The 22001-nt window shown below is 40.4% G+C and overlaps 2 protein-coding genes across 12 annotated transcripts in view; one reads left to right on the forward strand and one right to left on the reverse strand.

Annotated features, from left to right (window-relative positions):
- Positions 1-7786, forward strand: part of abtb2b (ankyrin repeat and BTB (POZ) domain containing 2b) — a 48953-nt gene extending 41167 nt beyond the window's left edge. Inside the window, exons 6-17 of the mRNA XM_074632236.1 lie at positions 610-699; positions 826-927; positions 1215-1311; positions 2187-2322; positions 2839-3116; positions 3208-3386; positions 3492-3597; positions 4923-5025; positions 5120-5207; positions 5400-5468; positions 6141-6254; positions 6599-7786. Of these exons, the coding sequence (XP_074488337.1) occupies positions 610-699; positions 826-927; positions 1215-1311; positions 2187-2322; positions 2839-3116; positions 3208-3386; positions 3492-3597; positions 4923-5025; positions 5120-5207; positions 5400-5468; positions 6141-6254; positions 6599-6832 (1596 nt within the window). The 3' untranslated portion in view covers positions 6833-7786. The remainder of the gene's footprint in view (positions 1-609; positions 700-825; positions 928-1214; positions 1312-2186; positions 2323-2838; positions 3117-3207; positions 3387-3491; positions 3598-4922; positions 5026-5119; positions 5208-5399; positions 5469-6140; positions 6255-6598) is intronic.
- Positions 7787-11530: 3744 nt separating this feature from the next.
- The window catches only part of LOC141765927 (serine/threonine-protein kinase BRSK2), a 199740-nt gene continuing 189269 nt past the window's right edge, over positions 11531-22001 (reverse strand). For 8 of the 11 annotated variants that reach the window (XM_074632238.1, XM_074632242.1, XM_074632241.1 and 5 more), the window contains 4 exons: positions 21756-21879; positions 20425-20605; positions 18476-18565; positions 11531-14361 (listed from right to left, as the gene is read on the reverse strand). In XM_074632238.1, coding sequence (XP_074488339.1) covers positions 14141-14361; positions 18476-18565; positions 20425-20605; positions 21756-21879 — 616 coding nt within the window. In that variant the 3' untranslated portion in view covers positions 11531-14140. The remainder of the gene's footprint in view (positions 14362-18475; positions 18566-20424; positions 20606-21755; positions 21880-22001) is intronic. The other 3 variants (XM_074632239.1, XM_074632245.1, XM_074632240.1) reach the window with 2 other exon arrangements.

Here is a 22001-nt window from a genome sequence, read left to right on the forward strand (position 1 = left end):
CCAAAATATCCACATTAGCTGTTTGACTAGAAAGACACTAAACATATCTACATCTATATCTACATTTATGATCATATTGACAAATGTTCTATTTCACAGACTCCTTACGGTCATGGAAAGTTAAAATTATCTCCTCTCTCGTACAGTTCCTGAGCCTCCGGCTGAACGACTACTTCACTAAGAGCAGCCAATCATGATGTCTCACTCCCATTTTATAGCATCAAATAACTATTTTATACCAAACGTATCAGAAAAATGAACACTTGGACATTCATCAGCATGATAAGAATTACCTCAAATGACAGAAACCATCTTTGGGAAAAATCTATTTGAGGCATACTTTAACTATTTAGTTTGGCCCATGTCCCATCCACTAACATGGAGGGGGCGGAATTTATGACCTATACGTCAGCCAGCCACCAGGGGGCGATCGAGATGTTTTGGCTTTTGGGAGCTGTCATGTCGTCCATCTTTATACAGTCTATGTGTATACCGGTATAAATGTGTTTCATTAAACATATGTACTCATACTCATAGATAATTTTTAGACAGCACTTCATATATTTGTTTCTGTTCTTTCATGTGCACTCCTTTCTGTTCATCACACAGGGCATGACCCCTCTGATGTATGCCTGCGCAGCGGGAGACGAGGCCTTAGTCCAGATGTTGATCGATGCTGGGGCCAATCTTGACGTGGCGGTAAATATGCTTCAACAGTTTCAACAAATGGACCCATTTATTTTAATGTTGCACGTTATATATACTTCTACACGGGAGTATGAACTTGACGTTGGTGTGTAACACCAATTTGTGCTGTGCTGCCAGGTTCCACCATGCTCCCCAAAGCACCCCTCTGTGCATCCTGATAGTCGACACTGGGCCGCCCTCACCTTCGCTGTGCTGCATGGACACATCTCCGTAGTGCAGGTTGGAAACCCACACATACACATGTAGTAGCCACCACCCGATGTAGCTAGTGTATTAATCCTCAATTTGACATGCTGCATGACTGGAGTGCTTTTAACCCGAGGCTAAATGTCCTGCTATATAAGCGCAGTAAATGCAGGTTGTCCTACATAGTCTGGAGCTAACTGTGGATGTGATGTCACACTTTCAAAAGTTGAGTGACAAATGTGAGGTCAGAGGCCAGGCTATAAATGAGTTACAGGATGTCAAACATTGCACAGTATAACAGATGTGGTGTGTATCTGCAGCTTCTGTTGGATGCGGGTGCCAACGTGGAGGGGGCCGCGGTCCGCAATGGACAGGAGAGCACAGCAGACACCCCATTGCAGCTGGCTTCAGCAGCAGGTGGGCAAACGCACGCATGCACACACAGTACAACACAAAGGCACAGCTGGTGTCAGAGTATTGTCCGACTTACAGAAGGTTTGTGCTCTGATCTGATTTATGGTACCTAAATTACTAGTTACTACTAAATTATACAGGCAGGAAGTCTGTAGAAGGGAGATATGCGGACATGAATGAATGAGCCACTGTCGTAACTTTCTGCAAATCAACTAATAATAACTCTCACAATTATCAGTCACCAACACAGTAGTGTGCTAGTTTTCCAAAAGACCACCAACAGCAGCGCAGGATTGAGTTGTGAATGACACATTGGCTGGAGGAAGAAGGAAATGAAAGGGTAAATGAAGGCAAAAGTGAGAGCAGCGAGCGAGTGCTGCTTGTGGTTGTTTAGAAGCCTCTGGGCAGCATTCCTCTGTGGGATCATCTAAAAGCCACACATAGCTGTAGTAAAAGAGACACATGCTCTACATAGCAGCAGTGACAGCGTGTAAATAGAGCCTAATATGAATGTGCTTTTGCATGTTTGAAAATGCAAAAAGTAAAGTATGATAAAACTTAATTTATCCCTGTGGTAAAATGTAATATTGCAGCGGTGAGTGTTATAAAGCCAGACAGAAGACATCTAGAATTTGAAATGAAGCAATAAAAACACAATCAAAATGAAACCATAAAAAATGTTAACAGTTGTGGGGTGATGTGTTAACTATTCAAAAATACAAAGTAGACTGCACTAGTGGGGAAAAAACACAAGCGGATTAGATAACTAAATGTACGGCTTTGCAAACAGTGAAGATATTTATGGTTGATACTGGTAAAATATCCCATTTAAATGTGTTTAGGATCTGTATGTAATTGACTGTTTCTGTGCTTCCCAGGCAACTATGAGATGGTGAGTTTGCTCCTGGCCCGAGGCGCGGATCCCTTATCAAAGACCCACGATGGAAATGCCCTCACGTCATCCCTCTATGAAGACATGAACTGCTTCAGTCACGCCGCCGCACATGGACACAGGTATGCGTCTCTCAATCTGATCTGAAAACGGCATGTTGTCAACAGACGTCTGACTGACAGACTGCCTGCTTTTGGCATCTTAACTGCAGAGAAGAAAGTAACATGGAAACAACGCCAACTATGTCAGCACTCTGTCATATTTGACCCGAGTCTGCATTTGCGCTCCGAGGAGAGATTCATCTCTTTTATCATGTGGTGAAATGGAAGACCTTGAAAGTATCTGAGTGTAAAAAAAAAGAAGCAAATTCAGGGCCTCCTTATATTCAGAGTCCATCTGTCTCTAAACACCAACTGGAAGCGTAAACCTCTCCACCTGTTCACTGTATGTATGTGTGAACACAATGTAGACTCAACACTTCACATTCCACAGTGAGGGTGACAGATTATGTAATCAGAGAGGAGGGTACAGGGTCACAGAAATGGATGTACGTGTTGCAGTTTGGACATATATTAATGTCTTTCTTTCCTTCCTTGTCCTCTCTCTCTCCCACTTCTCCCTCCCCTTTATCTTGTCAGGAACGTGCTGCGAAAGCTACTGACTCAGCCCCAGCAAGTCAAAGAGGATGTCCTGTCTCTGGAGGAGATCTTAGCTGAGGGGGTGGAAGGTGAGGAGGTCGGGATCTGCCCTTTCCTCCCTCTCTCCCCCCTTCCGACCCCTTCCTCTGGTCCCGGGGCCATGCCAGAGGTGGGCATAGCCAGGCTCTGCAAGGCCAGGACGAAGGCTCTGCAAGAGGCCAGCTACTACAGCGCTGAGCACGGCTACCTGGATGTCACCATGGAGCTACGAGCTTTGGGTACCTATCACATGTCAAGAAGAGGATTTGCTTACGTTTACGTTGTTACCTTAAAAACTGTATGTAAATGTATTTTTTTCTTTTGACCCAGGCGTACCGTGGAAACTACATGTGTGGCTGGAATCTCTGCGATGTGCCCAGCAGCAGTCTAGGGCCGGGGTCACCCTCTCACTCCTCAGAGAGTTCACCACGATCAGAGAAGAGGACTACTGCGAGGAGCTGGTCATCATAGGCTTGCCCCTGATGTTCAATATCTTACGTACCACCAAGGTAACCATCAAACACAAACATTTGCTTGTCTTCCTCTTCATGTTATCATCAAGACTTTAGTTGTGTGATGTAATGCCTTCCTCCCTGTTCCTTCCCTTCTTCCAGAATGATGCCATTATACAGCAGTTGGGGGCTATTTTCAGTCACTGTTTTGGCCCAGCACCTCTTCCAGCCATCCCTGGGATGAAGGCAACTCTTTCAGCACAGTTGGGTAAGGAAACTATGTTTTTTATGTACACAACACATAGCTCAGTGTTTAGAGCAGATGACAATGATAGCTTTATGTTGACATTAGTTTACTTGCCTCTGAACCTGCGACAGCCGTGACCGGAGGCATTATGTTTTCGGTTTGTCCGTCATGAATGTGATATCTCAGCAACGCCAGGAGGGAATTTCTTCAAATTTGGCACAAACATCCGCTTGGACTCTTGGAGGCATAACTGATTAGATTTTGGTGGTCAAAGGTCAAGGTCACTGGGACCTCACAAAACATGATTTTGGCCATAACTCAAGAATTCATATGCTAATTATGACAATTTCAAACAAATGTCAAACAGGATAAAATGATGAAGTGATGACATTTTGGACAGACATAGATGTAAATTGCCACTTGACTGGTTGGCGGAGGGCCGGAGGCATACAACCACGAGGCGGTAATTCTAGTTTACTTGATTAATTGATTGTGTGATCTATAAAATATCACAAAATAGTGACAACCCATCACAATTATCAATCACTAAAGCCTAATGAAAATGCTTTTTTTGGTCCGCTCAAGAATCCAAAACCCAAAGATAATCAATTTACCTAAAATGTACTTAAATTATGAATGAATTATCACAATAGCTGCAGATTAATTTTTCGTCGATAAACTACTAATTAACTAATCATTTCAGTTATAGATGGTTGTACTAAATAATACAGAGAGGAGGTTGCATAATGCAAACACTTATCAACAAGGCCCCAGATAAAAGAACTGACCAAAACATGTGTTGTCCTGTACATACTCAGCACTTTACTGCATCTTACATTATCCAATTATCAGTGCACAGTTTTAAACAGAGGTTTTTTGACACCATAATGCTCTGGGTTCGCAATACCTGTACATCTGGAGTTGGTGTGGAACTCATGACAACATATTGAGTTTTCTGTAAATGCAAATTCATCTCCGACTGTGTTCAAGTATCACGTAGCCGATTCTATAAGGTGTGGGTATGGCATTACCAATCCACAGATATGGGTACAGCTAATGCCAAACAAGTTGGACAATAAAAAAGAAAGTATTCCAGAGATATAGTGTATGAGTCAAAAGGCAAAATCTTATCACAAATGGTTTGCTAGAGACACCTTTGCAAAGCATACTGATGCCAGGTGTGAGGATCTAAACATGATACACCTGCAAACAAGACTGAACACAGCTCTAGCTTCCTTAATATGTGCTGGTATAATGGTGGACCAGTGTTCAGACTAGCTTCCTCATTGCTAAAAAGCTGTCCTTTGGATGGAGTTATAAGGAGGTGTTGATATATTTTCCTACAGACCCTCATTTCCTGAACAACCAGGAGATGTCAGATGTGACATTTGTAGTGGAGGGGAAACCGTTCTACGGCCACAGAGTCCTGCTGATCACAGCTTCTGACAGGTGAGTGCAGACAAGTTCACACTGGACAGAACGATACATACTTTACTGGTCATTTTAGAAAAAAATATCCTAAAATATATTTGTTTTCTTCTAGATTCAAGTCTCTGCTGGCATGCTCTGGACCAGATGGAAGCCCCAACAAGGAGATCGAGATCAGTGACATCAAGTACAGCATTTTCCAGGTAACAAACATACTCTTTATTTCCTGATTTTCAAAAATACTTCCCTAAATATTTCTTTATTTTAGAGTGACACAATGAATCAAGATTGATGGAATAAACGGGAGTCAGTTTATGCATATGACAAAACAGACATTATTTATTTCAGCTACGGTACTGACTTTTTCCTAAATAACCCCTTTGACCTCTCTGCAGATGATGATGTCGTACCTGTACTGTGGAGGAACAGAGTCGCTGAGAACTATTGTGCCTGACTTATTGGAGGTGAGAATTTTTAAACAGATACACACCATCTATCTGTGGTGTGTAACATTTTACTTCTTAGAAATCCCAGGGGTTATTAGAATGAATGAGTATGGGAAGTGTATACATGGGACACACAACATGTCTCACACTCTCCACATGCACCTATACAATGTTTTTTGCAAGTGTCCTTAAAGAAATTTTCATTTTTTTATCTCACAATTCCCCAGTTAAACAATTATATTACAATTATTTAGCTGATGCTTTTATCCAAAGTGACCTCCAATAAGTGCAAGAATCATGCAAACCCTATTTATAACTACAAACAAAGGTGAACACCCCACAATTACAATGTCTGTTGCATTGTAAAACTGCTTGTGTGCACAGCAACACTATTTACTGTAGGTCAAAGTGGATAAAAGCAGTGAAATGCAGTGAGTGTTTGACAAATCGTATAATTTCATCCTTCACCTTCATTTCCAGATGTGGTTTAAATAATTTGGCTATACTGAAGATTTCTCAATGTTAATGAGTCTGTGTCTTAACAAGTGAGCCAGTCAGCAAAATACTCTTTGCTAATAAAGAGCGATAGCCCAAACTAACTGAATGATCCTTTACTGATGTATCCTAGCTTTAGATTCCTTTATGTTACTGAATGATATATAAGACATTTGCTTGTGATTTCTCCTGCAGTTGTTGTCTGCTGCTAGTCTGTTCCAGCTGGGGGTGCTACAACGACACTGTGAACTCATCTGCTCTAAGCTCATCAACCAGGATAATGCAGTCAACATCTACAAGACAGCCAAGGTAACACACACACACACACACACACACTGAGAAGTCTGGATCACACAGTACTGTTATGTGAACTATAAGAATAGCAAGCTTTATTATATAGCTGAGCTCGTTATGCCTCTAACTATGGTGACTCACTGAAGGAAAATGTTTTAGAATGAAAAATGATCCTGTGTGAATACAAACTATATTCCTTCAATATAAGTCAGAGGATTCTAATTTCACACATCAACTAGGAAAATCCTATTTCCTGCACAAAAGACACCACGTTACATGATAAATGTCCTACGTTCTGCACTTTCTTGACACTTTACGTCGATACTTTTAATGAGCCAATGTGCCCTCTCTTTTCCCAGGTCCATGGTTCGGTGGAGCTGAGCTCATTCTGTGAAGGTTACTTCTTGCAGCAGATGCCTGCTCTACTGGAGAGAGAGGGCTTCAGGAGCCTGCTGTTGGGACCACCTGCGGCCCGACAAGGGAACAACTCCACTTCTACGCTGGTTCACAGCCGGGGAGAATCACCCCTGGAGGAGCTGGAGGTCACCCTGGCTCAACGACTCCGCTCTCTCTGCGTCACCTCTCGAGTCTGAGGACAACAGGACAGCTGCTGAGGAGTGAAGACGGAAATAAGAATGTGACCGTTGAAGCGGAAGTTTTCATCTTATCACTGATACAGGATCAGATCTTAAAAGACTGATAACAAGCAACTTCCACAGTGCTTGAAACTGAGACACAGGTCTGTGAGTTATTTAGCAGCAGTTAGACTTTGCTCTGTGGACAATTCAGTGTTTCACATTTTGTGCCAAGCACTCCATCTTGACATTTATTGCAGTGTACAACATGTTTTTGAAGAAGAAAATTGGACAATGTGATGCTTTTTCCAAAGCTCGGGAAGCTTAAATGGAGATGCAACAGATGGATGCAACAGGTGAGAACTCTGAATAATGAAACACTGCTGCCCTCTACTGGACAAAACTGGCAAAATAAATAATTGCCTTGCAGGACTGGGATAAACGGCACCCTGCTGGTTCTGACTGAAGCTGTAAAGTGATAATAGACTGAATCAAGTGAGGCAGCCATGCTGGACTTTTGGCTTTGTCAAGTTCAAACTAATAATGCAGAGTGGGAGGACGGAGGTAGACTCAGTGCCTCCAGGATTGATGTAAGCTTTGGACTAACAAATGTATTTTTTATGTAACGGTATGTTTTTATTTTCTATTTTTAAAAAAGTATTACCGGTGAAAAAAAAAACTTGCTGAAGAGTGGGATGGACATTTTCTATTTAATGAGGAAAAAAAAGATGTGAGAGTATTTAATGGGGTGTTCCCTTTTTATTTTGTTTTTACTCCAAGCAAATTATTAATATTATTGATGGAAAGTTGCTTTTGTGTAGCTGTTTTTCCAGGTACACTAACAGATAATTAAGCTTATGTATATCGAGGTTTAATGCTTCTATACAGGTACAGCAGCAGAGTCCAACATGGGATTTGGAATACATAAAGTCTGTTTTAATGCTGAATATTGTAATAAACCTGGTAAACAAACTTGGCCGTTTTCACTGGTACACATTATTCCTAATATTTGGTCATTGACATACTATAATACTATGACTAATTTCAACATGCTCTACTATGAGTTTTTTTTTACTCGTCTTTTGACATACGATGACTTTTTTTAATTTTTTCAAAATACTATACTATGATTTTTTCTTTTACTTTTATCGACATGCTATACTATGACATTGTTTATTTTTCCGACATACTGTACTATGACTTGTATTTTTGTTGACATACTATACTATGACATTGTATTTCTTCGACATTCTATACTATGACTTTCTTATTTTATCAACATACTATACTAGGACTTTTTTAAATGAAATTATTCAACATGCTATATTATGACTTTTTTTCATAACATTTTTCAACAAACTATACTATGAATTTTTTCAAATACTATACTATGTCTTTTTATTTTTTTGACATACTATACTATGATTATTTTTTTTAATTTTTAAGACATACTATACTATGACTTTTTTTTAATATACTAAACTATGACTTTTTTTTTCATTTTTAAGACATACTATACTATGACTTTTTTTCAACATACTATGCTATGACTTTTTATTTTTTTGACAAACTATACTATGTCTTTATTTTTTCAACATACTATACAATGACTTTTTTTAAAAGAAATTATATCTTTCATAAAACTATTCGACGTACTATGACTTTTTTTCACGACTTTTTTTTACATACATACCATACCATGACTTTTTTAAATGAAGTTATTCAACAGCTATATTATGACTTTTTTTCATAACATTTTCCGACATATTATACTATGGCTTTTTTTTCATAAAATGTTTTGACATACTATACTATTACTTTTTTTTATTACTTTTTTCAACATGCTATACTATGACTTTTTTCAGACATACTATACTTTGACTTTTTTTCGACATACCACACTATGACTTTTTTTCAACATACTCTGCTATGACTTCTTATTTTTTCCACAAACTATACTATGACTTTTTTTAAAATGGTATACTATGTTTTTTTTCGACACTACTATGAATTTTTTTCAACATACTATACTATGACTTTTTAATTGTTTCATCATACTATATTATACTTTTTTCATCTTTCAGACACTATACTATGACTTTTTTTGGACATACTATACTATGACTTTTATTTTTTCGACATACTATAATAGGGGTCTCCAATGTTTTTTTCCTCTGAGAGCTACTTTGACAAAATGAAAGTGGCTAAGAGCTACTCATATTTTATATTATTTGTAACATTTATTGACATTGCTCAGCTCCACCCAAACCAACTGAATAAGCTAATGTAATAAAATAAACTTTTTTTTAAAAATACTATACTGTGTTTTTTTGACACTATATTATGAATTTCCTATATACTATACTATGATTTTTTAATTGTTTCAACATACTATACTATGATTTTTTTAAAATTTTAAGATATACTATACTATGAGTTTTTCTCGACATACTATACAATGACTTATTTTTTCGACATACTAAACTATGACTTTTTTTCGACATACTATACTATGATTTTGTAATCTTTCGACCCACTTTTTTTTTACATACTATACTACGAATTTAGTCTTTGACATACTAAACTATGACTAATTTTCGACACTTCTTTTATTCATAAAAACATCATATTATAATATGTCGAAAAAAATCTTCAAAAGTTCATTATACACTTTGTCGAAAAAAATAAAAAGTCATAGTTTAGTATGTTGAAAAAAGTGATAAAAAGTGATAGAATATTATGTTAAAAAAGTTTTAAAAAGTCAAAGTATAGTTTGTCAAAACAAGTCATAAAAAGTCATAGTGTAGCATGTAAAAAAAATAGTCACAGTATAGTATGTTGAAAAAAAGTCCTAAAAAGTGTTTGTATGGTATGTTAAAAAAAATTTTAAAGACATGATAGTATAGTAGTTTGAAATAATTCATAAAAATGTAATAGTATAGTATATTGGAAAAAAGTCTTAAAAAGTGACAGTATAGTATGTCTAAGAAATTCGTAAAAAAAAAGAAGACAGCATACTATGTCAAAAAGTTTGTCTAAAAAAGTCAAAAAAAATTAATAGTATACTAAGTGGAAAAAAGTTATAGTATAGTATGTCCATAAAATTAAAAAAAAGAAGTCATGTACAGTATGTCAAAAAAGTCATAAAAAGTCATAGTATAGTATGTCAAAAAAAAAGTATTAAAAAATCAAAAGTATAGTACGTCAAAAAGTAAAAAAAAAAAAATCATAGTATAGTTATAGTATACTGTATAGTATATATTTTAGGGTAGTGTTATAAAATGCATGACAGGACCCCCATGATTGCGTCCCTTTAAAACTCAAACTGTGACGCCTTGTGGTTCTTTAACAAAACTAACAAAAATGGCACATACAGTCAGTTTGTTTTTTTATTTATTTCATTATTTTTAAAGCACTGAGATGATTGTCCAAAGTCCCTTCTGAAAGCAGATAAAATGCTTTTAATTTTCCTCCATTTGGATGTGTGGCTGAAAGATTTAGCCACCAGTATCAGATTGTTCAATATCCTACAGTCATAGTATAGTAGGTCATAAAAATGTCATAGTACAGTATTGTCTGTTCTATGTCTTTGTGTTCTCGGTGCAGCTCCCTGATGATTGGTTGAGGGTGAAGTGTGTGTGAAGATGTTGGCTGAGTCTACATAAGTGGCTCCTTCCTCTGCCCTCACTCTCTCAACTCCCTGTCATAGTATGATATGTTATAAAAAATGTTGAAAAAAAAGGTCACAGTATAATATGTCGTAAAAAAAAAATTAAATAGTCATAAAAAAGGTGTTCCTGGGTAATTGCCTTCACGAGAATGGGATGGATATGTGGTCACAGTGACCTTGACCTTTGACCAACACAATCAAATCAGTTCATCCTCGAGTCCAAGTGGACGTTTGTGCCAAATTTTAAGAAACTCCCTCAAGGCGTTCCTGACATATTGCATTCACAAGAATGGTATGTACTGATGGACGGATGGACAACCCAAAAACATGTGACACCACCGAATTTAGTTCACCCTTGAGGCCAAGAGGATGTTGGTGCCAGATGTCAAAAAAGGTCACAGTATAGTATGCCATAAAAATGGTAAAAGGCTCATTGTTGGTGCCGCAGCTAGTACCGACAGGCTCTGAGTCATTTGCACTGCAGCGAGATACTAACAGCGCAGTTACAGCAGCAGCAACATTCAGAATTATTTTCTTTTTTTACAACATTAAGTGTTTATATACGCTTATTGCTTAAACTTATAAACGCAGTCACGTGGGTGTTTAGGGATGTATACCTACTCTTACCAGGAGGTGGCGGTACGCAATAAGAAGTAAAGGTACAGGTTCAAGTGGACAAAAATCAAACATACCGGTGCTCAGTACCAGTGGCCCATTTCAGGCACTGGTCCACCACTTATAATACTTTATATACCTTGTTAAAAGTTGTCATGCATGATTAAAAACATTTATAGTTTTATTAAAGCTTATAAATGAATTAGAATGTCTTATGAATGTGCTTATAATTCATTGTATACAGGACCTTCATATAAAGTAGGGTAACTGTAACTGTTACTTACTATATTAATCTAAACTTCATGGCAATTAACATATTTTAGCATTGAAAGAAAACCCTGCCCATCTGGTTTTAAAACACTATGGATATCTACTTTAGGTCCGCACTAAGCCATACATGTACAAGCACAAAGAAGGAAAACAAACACACCATAACTTAATGAGTTTATTTGTTCCAGCACTGAAGATGCTCACAGTTATTTTATATGGGGATTACATCAGTCAGTTTTGTTCCTGCTCTGTCAAAAGACCGCTCTGGGCCTTTAAAATCATCAGATGTCCTTGGTGCTGCTAGCTTCCCATTGTAGAAAACAGAAAGGAGGGTGAACGATAGGGTATTGCTTTTGTGTTTGTGTACTGATATCCCCTCACTGTGCCTCTTCTACCACCAGGTAGAGAGAGCCCAGACCTCCGAGCCTTCCAGAGAGAGGTACAGAGTAAAGGAAGCATCGTTCAAAAACGTTGTGCACAAGATAAGAGGAGGAGGAGGAAGGGGAAAGATTAGCGGGAGCGAGGGAACAATTAAAAAAGAAAAGAAGGCCAGAAATAAAAGCAGAGAGGGTGAAAAGTAAGGGATAGAGCAGAGGGGGAAATTTAAAACGTTAAAAGGTAGTTTTGTGGAGAGAGAATCGATGAAGGCTGAGAGAAGGAGTGAGTTTGGCATGGAACATGAACACTAAAGCCATGCAAAGAAAAGCTCATGTTTGACATGCACACAGCACTACAAGCTAAAAGCATAGAGCAGGAATCCCCAGCATGGTTGAGAAGACAATCAACCCCCACGGTTTGTCTGTATATTTACAAAGAGAAGAAGTAGATTGGGATCTGTGGTGTCCTTCTCCTCAGGCCTGGCCTACACGCACAATAATATGAAACTGACAAATATCAATAGAAGAGCATATTCCCTCTCCAAAAAGAGGCTAAGTCTACATTCTTAAATTACTGGTAAATCATTTTTTCCCAAGAGTTTTCCCACAAGTTCTCTTTTCTCTGTCTTCAGAGACGTCGGGGAAAAAGAGAATTTGTGACTTTGTCGATGTTCACATAATTCTGTTAAAATGCAGACAAAAAAAACAAAAGAAATAATCTTTTTCTTCAAATGTTGCCCCATTTACGAACACACAAGAGGGTAATAAATAACATTCAACTGACCTAACAGCTTTGTTCATATAAATAGCCATGTTATAATAAATTAGGAAATCAAACAGTGATGAACAAACATGAATAAATAAAGGACAGAAATACAAAAATATCCACAATTGCATGTTGTCATTTTTTTTTTTTGTTCCTCTACTCCTACTGCTGGTAAGTGAGACTAAGAGAGAGGTATATATGGGAAACCAAAGACAAAAGTGCTGCAGATAACACAAACAGGAATGTTTGGATCATTATTAGGTCAAGACATAAATGATCATGTAACAAAAATACACAGAATAAATTTAAAATAACAGTATGTGGCAGGCGCAGGTTTACCAACCTGACCCTATGGTATCTAAACATAGTGTCACAACTAGACATTTCATTTTTTTTTATACATAAGAAATGATATCAGTCTGTACAACAGAATAGATCATTCATTTTAAATACCCCAATACCCACCCTCGTCCCTCCCCCCAACCCTATACTATCATATCATCTCCCCCCTCGGCCCTGTTCTGCTCACACCCAGCTCCTCTCTGAAATCACAATTCCAGTCCATTTGCAGCAATAGTATTAAGTCTAATAAAGTTAGTATTTTAAACCCAGTTCTTCACAAAGAAAGTACATTAAAAAGCAAACAAATACAATCCAGCAAGCATCCGCGTCGGCTGTTTGGGCTTTCCACAAAACTCCTCCCCCTTCTCTCCTCCTCTGAATCAGTCCGGTTCTTCTTTTTTTGTTGTTCATGTTCTTGTTAATACATCCCAGAGTTTTCTGTGCATACTGGACCTGTGCATGTATGCATGTACATGTGTATGTTTCTGTAAAACGCTCGTTTCCAATTGATGAATGCTCCTTGAGAGGAAAAGGGGCCCGCTTGGTGAGGGTGAAGTGTGCGTTCTTGTTTCGTTGGGATCTGTGATTATAGTTGTGCAGATGTGTGTGTGTGTGTGTGTGTGTGTGTGTGTGTGTGTGTTGTGTGCTCCTAAGATGGGGGGGAACACTGAAGGTATTTTCATCTACTTCTACTGATGATGGCTGCCAGAGGTGGAGAAGGGGGCGCAGAGGGAGATGAAGGTAGAAGTCTGCATGAAGGGTCTGTTTCCATGGTAACCACACCCCCCTTTTTCAGCGCACCTCTTAAAAACAGTCCTCCGTCAACAAATGTCCATCTCTCTCGGCGCGCTCTGGGGGGGGGGAGTGGAGGGGTTGGTCGAGGGAAGGCGAACGGAGCGGGGAGCAGGAGGAGGGGCTTAATAGGTTTTCTGGATAATTCCTGGTATCAGAAACAAGTCAGGTCATCACACAGGTTAGCAGCAAGGGAAGCAAAAAACAGAGCAAGGGCCACAAGCAATTAGATGGCTGGGGCAGAGGGGTGGATGATGATGATGGTGGATGCTGAGGGGTTTGTTTCATGTAGGTGCAGTATGTTGTTTGTAAAATATCACTTTGATTCTCTTAATATATTTCTATCTATATAAAGTCATTTTATACAAAAAAATGTCCATAAATGATTATGTACATCTAGCTATGTACAGGTATTCTCTCTCTCTGTGCCGCTGGCTTATAGTGATACTGGGATGGGTTTTTTAGCACTGGCTCGACTACGCGGCGTCTCGGGTCTAAGACTCCTCCTGTGTCCCCACAGACGCCACCGACAACTTGGCTCTGTCTCGGCCCGCGGCGGGGCATTTGGTGTCATTATTTTCTGGCTCGTGCCTCCGGACGTGCATGGGCGAGGGGCAGCGCTTGGTGGGCGTGCCAGAGGGGTAGGGCACCTGTCCGTTCTTCTCGTCTGAAAAAAGTTGTTTTATTACGTCAAAGAAGTTACTCAATGGGCTGCCTAGGTACACAGACGGGGGGGAAAAAAGAGGACAAAAAGGGGGAAAAGAGAGAGAAAGAGAACAAACAAAACTGATGAACAATGGGGTTAACAGGACAGAGGCGATGCTACACGTAAGACAGCAAGCAGAGGCGAGGAGGACTGACGGACAAAGCGAGGATGAGAACTGCTGGAGCAGCCATGTCAGGACCGTACACCATGCACATATAACAGCACAACCAATAAAAACACACACAGTGGGGCTGACTTAAGTCAATACAGACTGATACTAGAGTACGCTTCTTAATCATATAAGCTGTGCGATGCAGAAAGAGGAAGCATGGTGTGTCATCTGTGTGAGTGCCCAAGCAAATCCGGACAGCCTGAAGCCGGGCAGATGATGGAAGGAAGACAATGAGAACCCCTTGGAGCTTCAAGACAACGTCGCCCTTGAAGGATAATAGGCCTAAGCAGAATCATTCACCGGCGATCGGAGCACAATGCATGCCGGTTAGATTTGTGTCCAACTTGATCCCGACTTGCTCTGATGTCATGCACACGTGGCCAACGATAACCTCAAGAGATCGAGGTGGCCGCAGTTTTTTAGAGCCAGGCGCCACAGACTGCAAGACCCAGGGCATTATGGGAAACGCATGGCTGTCGCCTTATCAAAGAGCTGATTGGCTCTTAGTTTTGACAACAAACACCACGTGTTGTAGAAAGTCCTAACTTTCTGTGTAATTGTAATATTTAACACTAGATTGTAGGCTATCAGTCTCATGTTGTACAATGAAGGTTTCATCTGTTAAACATATCTTGTGTGGTTGATAATAATAATAATAATGAAGGTTATTTATAGCACTTATTAAACAAAGTGCTTTACAAGGCAAAAAATAATGAAGGATAGAATCCAATGCCAGATACACGCACATTTTCACATATATTTACAAATAAATATAAATAAATCTGAAGAAACTTGGAGAACCACACTTGCAAACTACAAGTAGCCTACAGATCGGATCTAACAAGATGTAACTTTTCCTGTGACTTCATGTAAATTCATTGAAGGCTGTTGGAAATGGCTGAATACTGTCCGACTTGACCGCAGCTTTTTTTCACTGCCCCCTGCTGCTGCCGCCTGATCTTGTCTACTCTCGAATGAGCGTAATAAAGGATCGGTGTCTTCTCTCCTTTTGCCAAATCTAATTGTTTTTTGCTGACATCATTATAGCACTGAAGGACAAGTTCAACCTCGGCAAAGCGCAGATGATGTAGACTGTCCCGTCTTGTGGCTATTGAACCAAGTGAGGCGCATCTAACACAGTAATGTTGGGACTTAAGTCTGCCTGGAGGAAAGCGACAACCTTTGATCAACACATTTCTACACTCGAGTTCAGACTTTTTACGCTGCAGCTAATGATAAAACCTGGCCAAAAACATCAAACACGCCGGGTGGCTGCTGCATCATCATTGTGCCAACTCTTTGAAGTAAGGAAAAGTCCAACTCATGCTGCGTGCTGAATAAAATGGGTGAATATGCTAAATAGCACAAGTTTATATCTTTCTAACTGCTATACGCACACTTGCGGAGAGTGTGTGTGTGTGTGTGTGCATGCAAATGATCTTCAGCTAAACACACTCTGCTCTTTCTGCAGCGCCGTAATGGTCCCACTGCAGGTAGGTGGAGTGGTGAGGAAAAAACATGAGAAATGGAGCAAATAAAAGAGTCAATGTTCTTTTTGTTAATGGCGCATGCACAGCACAACTCTGGGAACTATCAGTCACAAACAGGACTGTTTCTGAATAGTTGGCAGAAGATCCATTTGCACAATAAGAGTCCTGTGGGCCGACAAATGAACAGTGACAGCATCAGTAAAAAAGTCTGCATATCAGCACTTAATAAAAGGCTGTTGCAAAGTGCAATTTCTCAGCCTGACAATATGCACATGCTGCCAGTGTGAAGACTGCCTGCAGTAGTCTGGCGATTAGGCAAACTCCATCTAATCACGAATGAGTGAGCGTGTTTTTGTTATTGCATTTGTGTGTGTGGAAGTGTGAATGTGCCACAGTTGGCTTCGCCTGCTCCATTATCCTGCTGGAAAATGGTCGCAGCCAACTTCTCCCTAATGTTCCCTCTCTTCCTTTCTCATGTGTGAAGACTTTCCACATTTAGTCACTTCACTCCACCCGAATCTGCACATTTTCAAAAAAATGGCAGGGAACTCATGAATCTTAATGATCTCGGCTGCTCCATAAAACAGACACGGCGCCCTCTAAATGAATGGTTCTCCTCTGTAGTCCTAAAGTACGCTCCCTACACTCCTTTTATTGTTCCTCCCCTCCTATTGTCCTCCTAAGCTGGGCTCCCAGGTACGCTTCTGTTAATGGTGATTAGGGGACATAATGACCAAGACTTGATGAAGCCTTTTGTTTGACACACATTGGTATGCAAAGCCATTTCTATTCTTAATTACAGCCACTGGCTTTTTTTCAAAGGCCCTGTGGTCAGGTAGCACCAAAAAAAAAGTGTGTTAGGAGGTCAAAAGAAAGAGGGAAGTGGCAGAAATCGAGTTTAACAATGCTTGCCAAGCACATATTGACCTGTTTTAAGATTGATATTACAGTGTGACATACTCTGATAGTGCAAGGACATAAAACTAATTTAGACTGACCTTGGTCAAAAACAACTGGCATTGACTTTTTTATGCTAAAACTGATAGCGTAAGTAGAATACTGTACAATCTACAGGTAGTACAGTACACTGCCAGCACATCTCTGCTGCTGAATCAACCCGCAGCAGTCGTTTAAACCTAATTTAATGTCATTTATTCTAATTTTATCCTTCGCACACCTCAGTCTGTTAATCATTAGCTCCGCAATATGAAAGATCAGAAGTAATTGGTAAACTTAGAGGCCGACAGCAACGATAACAGACTGTAAATATTACAACAGCTGTGATGGCTGCTGTTCGTTTCGGAGTGCCAGTGAGAGAAATATTGCATAAAAGCCACAAGATACAGCTCACACTTTGTAACTTCTAGTATAAGAACAGAGTAGGATATCAAGCTGGCTGAGTATCTGTTCAACAACGTCAGACGTGGAACAGGAAAAATGGGTTCAAAAGGACACAAACACACAGACACCAAGAGTACGATTCACGGATGAGATGAAACTGATGTCTGATGATGAAGAAAACAGCACACTTCCTCCTGAATGGTGGATTTCAGGCTGGTGGTGTTTCCCTATGTGACCAGCAGGTGGACCTGTTGTCAAGATGATGGCGACTGAGACGCACACAAAACAGAGCAGTGATTCACCAGGAGGGACATGCTAAGAGCAGATGGGGAGGAGTAGGATTTCTCTCTTCTTTTTCTTTTCGTCATCCAGACTGTGCGTTGAGCAAATGGGATATAGCCACACTAGGAGAAAGTACGGGCTTATGCATGTCCAGTGCCTCAGCGTCAACCCTACGACTAATGAGAAGACGGAAGAAGAAAGGAGGTTTTAATAACGTTAATAACCAAGTTCACAGGTGAACGGTTAGGTGGTCAGAGGTTTTTGTATCTACTCGGTGCCTTTGGAGGCGCCAAAAGAGGCTGTTGGACGAAGAAAAACTGGGGGAGGGGGTCCTATTGTACAAGCACCCAGAGAGAGAGAGAGAGAGAGAGAGAGAAAGAGCGCTTGTCAGGTGTGGTGTCACTGTGCGGTGCAGTGCATTGTGGGAGTGCGTTGAGGTGCAGTGGTGTTGCCATGGTGACAAGCTCCGACGATCAGTCTTGGAAGTAGGAGTAACAAGAATGCAAATCAGCCTACCCTACCTCTACTCTAATCTTCACTGCCAGGGCAGCGAGGCAACATTTGACCCGCAGTCGGTGCTTGAGAGCAACTCCCACCCTTTCATGGCAGCGAGGCGCAGGGCATGCAGAGGAAGCCGTTTCGAGGAAGCGGAGAGAGCGGCTCGGGGATTTCAAGCACGGGGTGGAAGAGGAGGGCGGGATTTAGCTTAGCTTCAGCGGTGAGAGTGGTCGTCTGGGAGGGGTGGGGGGCGTGATGGGCGGATGAGGCGGTGGGGGTAAGGGTGGAGAGGTTTTGGATAAGATTTTGAAATATTTTGAAAAGAGGAGTTCCTACTCACCAGAGAGCTGTTGGACCCCTGGCTGATCATGTGTGCTTAACAACTGGCTCTGAATCGTCTCCACTACTCGCTTAAAGCGCCGGCTGGGTCCTAAACACGGGCACACACAAACGGGAAGTATTTGTTGCATCACAATCTACAGGTAGCAGCAGAAACAAAGACAGACAGACGAGTGTGTAGAAACTATGTAGATGAATTAACTGAGAGAGGAAAAAGTAAAAGGGTGTGCATGGTGTGAAATGTGAGCTGGAGAAGCTGCAGAGAGCCTGAGATGATAAATGGAGTGGTACTGTAAGCTCTTGCTGTATACCTGTTGTATACAGTATGTGACATGGAAGAACCAGCAGGCTCCAAAGTGCCACTATTACACCCCATTCAGCTCAATGTGCCCCCTACTTGAGTGTGTGTGTGTGTGTGTTGGTATGTAACCATGTGTGTGAGACAGAAAAAGAGCATGCATGTGTTTTATTTCATGATTGCATAGCATGTAATCTTGCATAGCCAGACCTCATCTTGTTATGCTAAGGGAGGTTTTGGGGGGAAAATCTTATCAAGCATCCGGGATTGCAAGAACTTTGAAAATCCTTCGGCAACCCATTCTTTTTGGCAGCGAGTTTGAAAACACCCACATCTTGAAGCAGCACTTCTGGTTTATTTATTGGCTGGATACAAACATAGATTCATTTTATTAGTTTGAAGTGTGACGGCATCCCACTTGACATGTAAGTGATGCTTTTCTGCACTTTTCAAAGTGACTTGCAAGCTTGAATTTCCCAAGACCTCTGTGAGCCTGATGAGATGGAAGACTGGTTATTCAAGATTACATAGCGTGTCCTGTCAGGAACTCTTTCTGTGATCTGTCATCTCACAACAGGAAGGTCTAAACTTGACCCTTTCTGTCCACAAGAGAAGGAATCAAATCCCCCTTAAATTCAAGGCACCCTGCTTTGATTGAAGTACAAAAACAAAGCAGGGTGTTTTGCTAATTTTTTCACTGCGGGACTAATAAAGGAATATCTTATCTTGAATTTTCATTTCACTTTTGGTAACACTTCATTTTACAGGTCTGCAAATTTCATGGTAATTAGGTGATAATTATCAAATAACCTATTTGAAATTTCTTTGGAATTACTACCAAATTACCCCAATATTTACCTCGAAATTTATCGAAAATGACTTTATTATTAACATTATGTAATAATTATCTGCTAAAATAGCATATAATCGCTAACATAGGGCCCTTAGGCTTGAGAAGCGGCTGTGCGCTGCTTTTCTTCAGAGGTGGAAAACCAAAACTAATAGAAGACACTTCTGATCAGGCCCAAATCTCACCATTGTGTGACTTATTGTCTACAAAAATGTAACCTGGTAGCTGATGTCATGATTCAGGGAGTTTTTTTTTAAGAAATTACAAAGAAGTTATTTGATAATTATTATCTATTTATCAGCAGACATGGAAACAAAGCATATCAATTAACTTTGTATTCTTTTCCTGGAAATGTGTTAAATAAATTATCGGAATATAATTATAAATAATGTTTATTATAATGTTTTCGATAAATGTTGAGGTAAATATTGGGATAATTTGTGAGTAATTCCAAAGAAACTTTAAATAGGGTACTTGCTAATTATCACCTAATTAGCATGAAATTTGCAGACCTGTAAAATGAAGTGTTACCTCAATTTTATTTACACAGAAGATATTGTTACTTTCTCATTCTGAGTGAAAAGGAGTAAAACTAGTAAAACTAAAGAAGCCCTATTTGCATTTATACTTTCAAGTTTGGGGACCCTACTCTCTTCCCATTGGCTCACAGACCTGGGATCCCCAGACATGATGTCTGCAGTTGGACCGTCTTGTGACTGGTGACCTGTTCAGTGTGCATCGTGCCCAATGCATGCAGGATAAGCGGGTATAGAAAATGCGGGTGAGAAACTTGTGTCCTGACCTGAGAGCAGGGTGAAGGTGACAGAGTAGATGCCATTCTCCTTGGTGGCGGCTGTGCTCTCCGTGTAAGTGATATCCACCTGGAATTTGACCGGCTTCTGGAAGACTGTGGGGCCGGCTGTGGACTTGTACTCTGCTCGGAAACTGGTCTGGGAGATCACACTGTGGCTCAGGCTGGGGATCTGGGAGGGGAGAAAAAAAAGGAGGAGTGAGTTAAGGTAAAGTGGACAAAGAGGTAGAGATAGGAATAAAAAAATAGGTAGTAAAAAGAGGCGAGTAATGGGATTATACATAGGGAGCATTGGTGTTTAATTTTCTCCCACACCTTGTAAATGACAAGGTGAATAAGCCCTCATTAAAATACCCTCCACATACTACGAGCCACCGTTGAAACTCTAAGGAGATTAATGCCTCGGGGAGTAGCCATGCATGCCAGGGAGACTTAAGCTAATGTAATCTTGAGTCATCCAACAACATTGCACTCTCCCACCTAAAATGAATTTGTATGCCCAATGAACAGGTGAGCTCTGAAATAGTCACGTTTCGCCATAGTGCTGGAGAGGGTTTGACATTCCATTAATGTGAGTGTGCTGAGAGGTATAATTCCACTGATTCAGGTGCCAATCTCCTGTCTGGAACACCAGCCAGCATAACCAGAGGGGAAAATAGCTACCTCCAGGGATGGGGAAACAGATTTGACACTGACCCGCACTGGCAGAGTTTGCATTTACTCAGACTTTGTTAAATTTAACTGGGGCGAGGGTAGGTTTTGTTCAATTATGTACACTGAATATCAACTACCACTGCTGAGCGTTTGTTGATACAGATTCTACAGCGCTCGCTGAGGAAACCTGATGTTACCTGCATCCCTTGCATGTATTTGTACATCCACATTATAAACACCCCACACAAACCGATACAATCTACGCTATTTCTCAATTTCTCTCACTACACAATATACACAACAAACACGCATGCTCAATACATAGTATCGAGGGCAAAGCATCTATATGCTAATGATCAATGCTCTCGGTTGATTTTCTATTGACCTCAAGTGAGTCTGCAGTCAGAGAGAAAATAGAAGCACTGAACACAAGCAGTTTACTGAATTGCTACATAAATCAGAAGCATGTTAGCAAACACTCAGAGAGAGAGCCCGCTTCGTAGCAATCACTGCTGCTGTTAGAAAAGGCAACAACCCTGCATCAGACAGCAGATGCTCAGGTGATACTGCTGCACGCACGCATATTCAGATTCAGTTGCGCAGGGGGTCAGATGGGAGAGACGGCAGGGATAAAGTAAGCAATTAAGTGAGAAACTGTGAGTGTGTACCGAGAGAAAGGCTTGAACGATGTCCGCCTTGATGGAGCTGAGAGGCTTGTCTTTGATGACGATGAAGATCTGCTCCTCTTTTTCCAGGTTGATGAAGTTACCAAACCAGGATTTTTTGGCAAGTCTGTAGGGGGGAAAGACAAGAAGAAGAAAGCAGTTTGTCAGCTCATATTGTTAACTGCTTTATATGCCTACTAGAAAGCGTTTGTATTCCTTCCACCCTTTTTGCTTCCTTGTTAAAACCCA

This window comes from Sebastes fasciatus, chromosome 4, assembly GCF_043250625.1.
Source record: "Sebastes fasciatus isolate fSebFas1 chromosome 4, fSebFas1.pri, whole genome shotgun sequence".
Lineage (NCBI taxonomy): Eukaryota > Metazoa > Chordata > Actinopteri > Perciformes > Sebastidae > Sebastes > Sebastes fasciatus.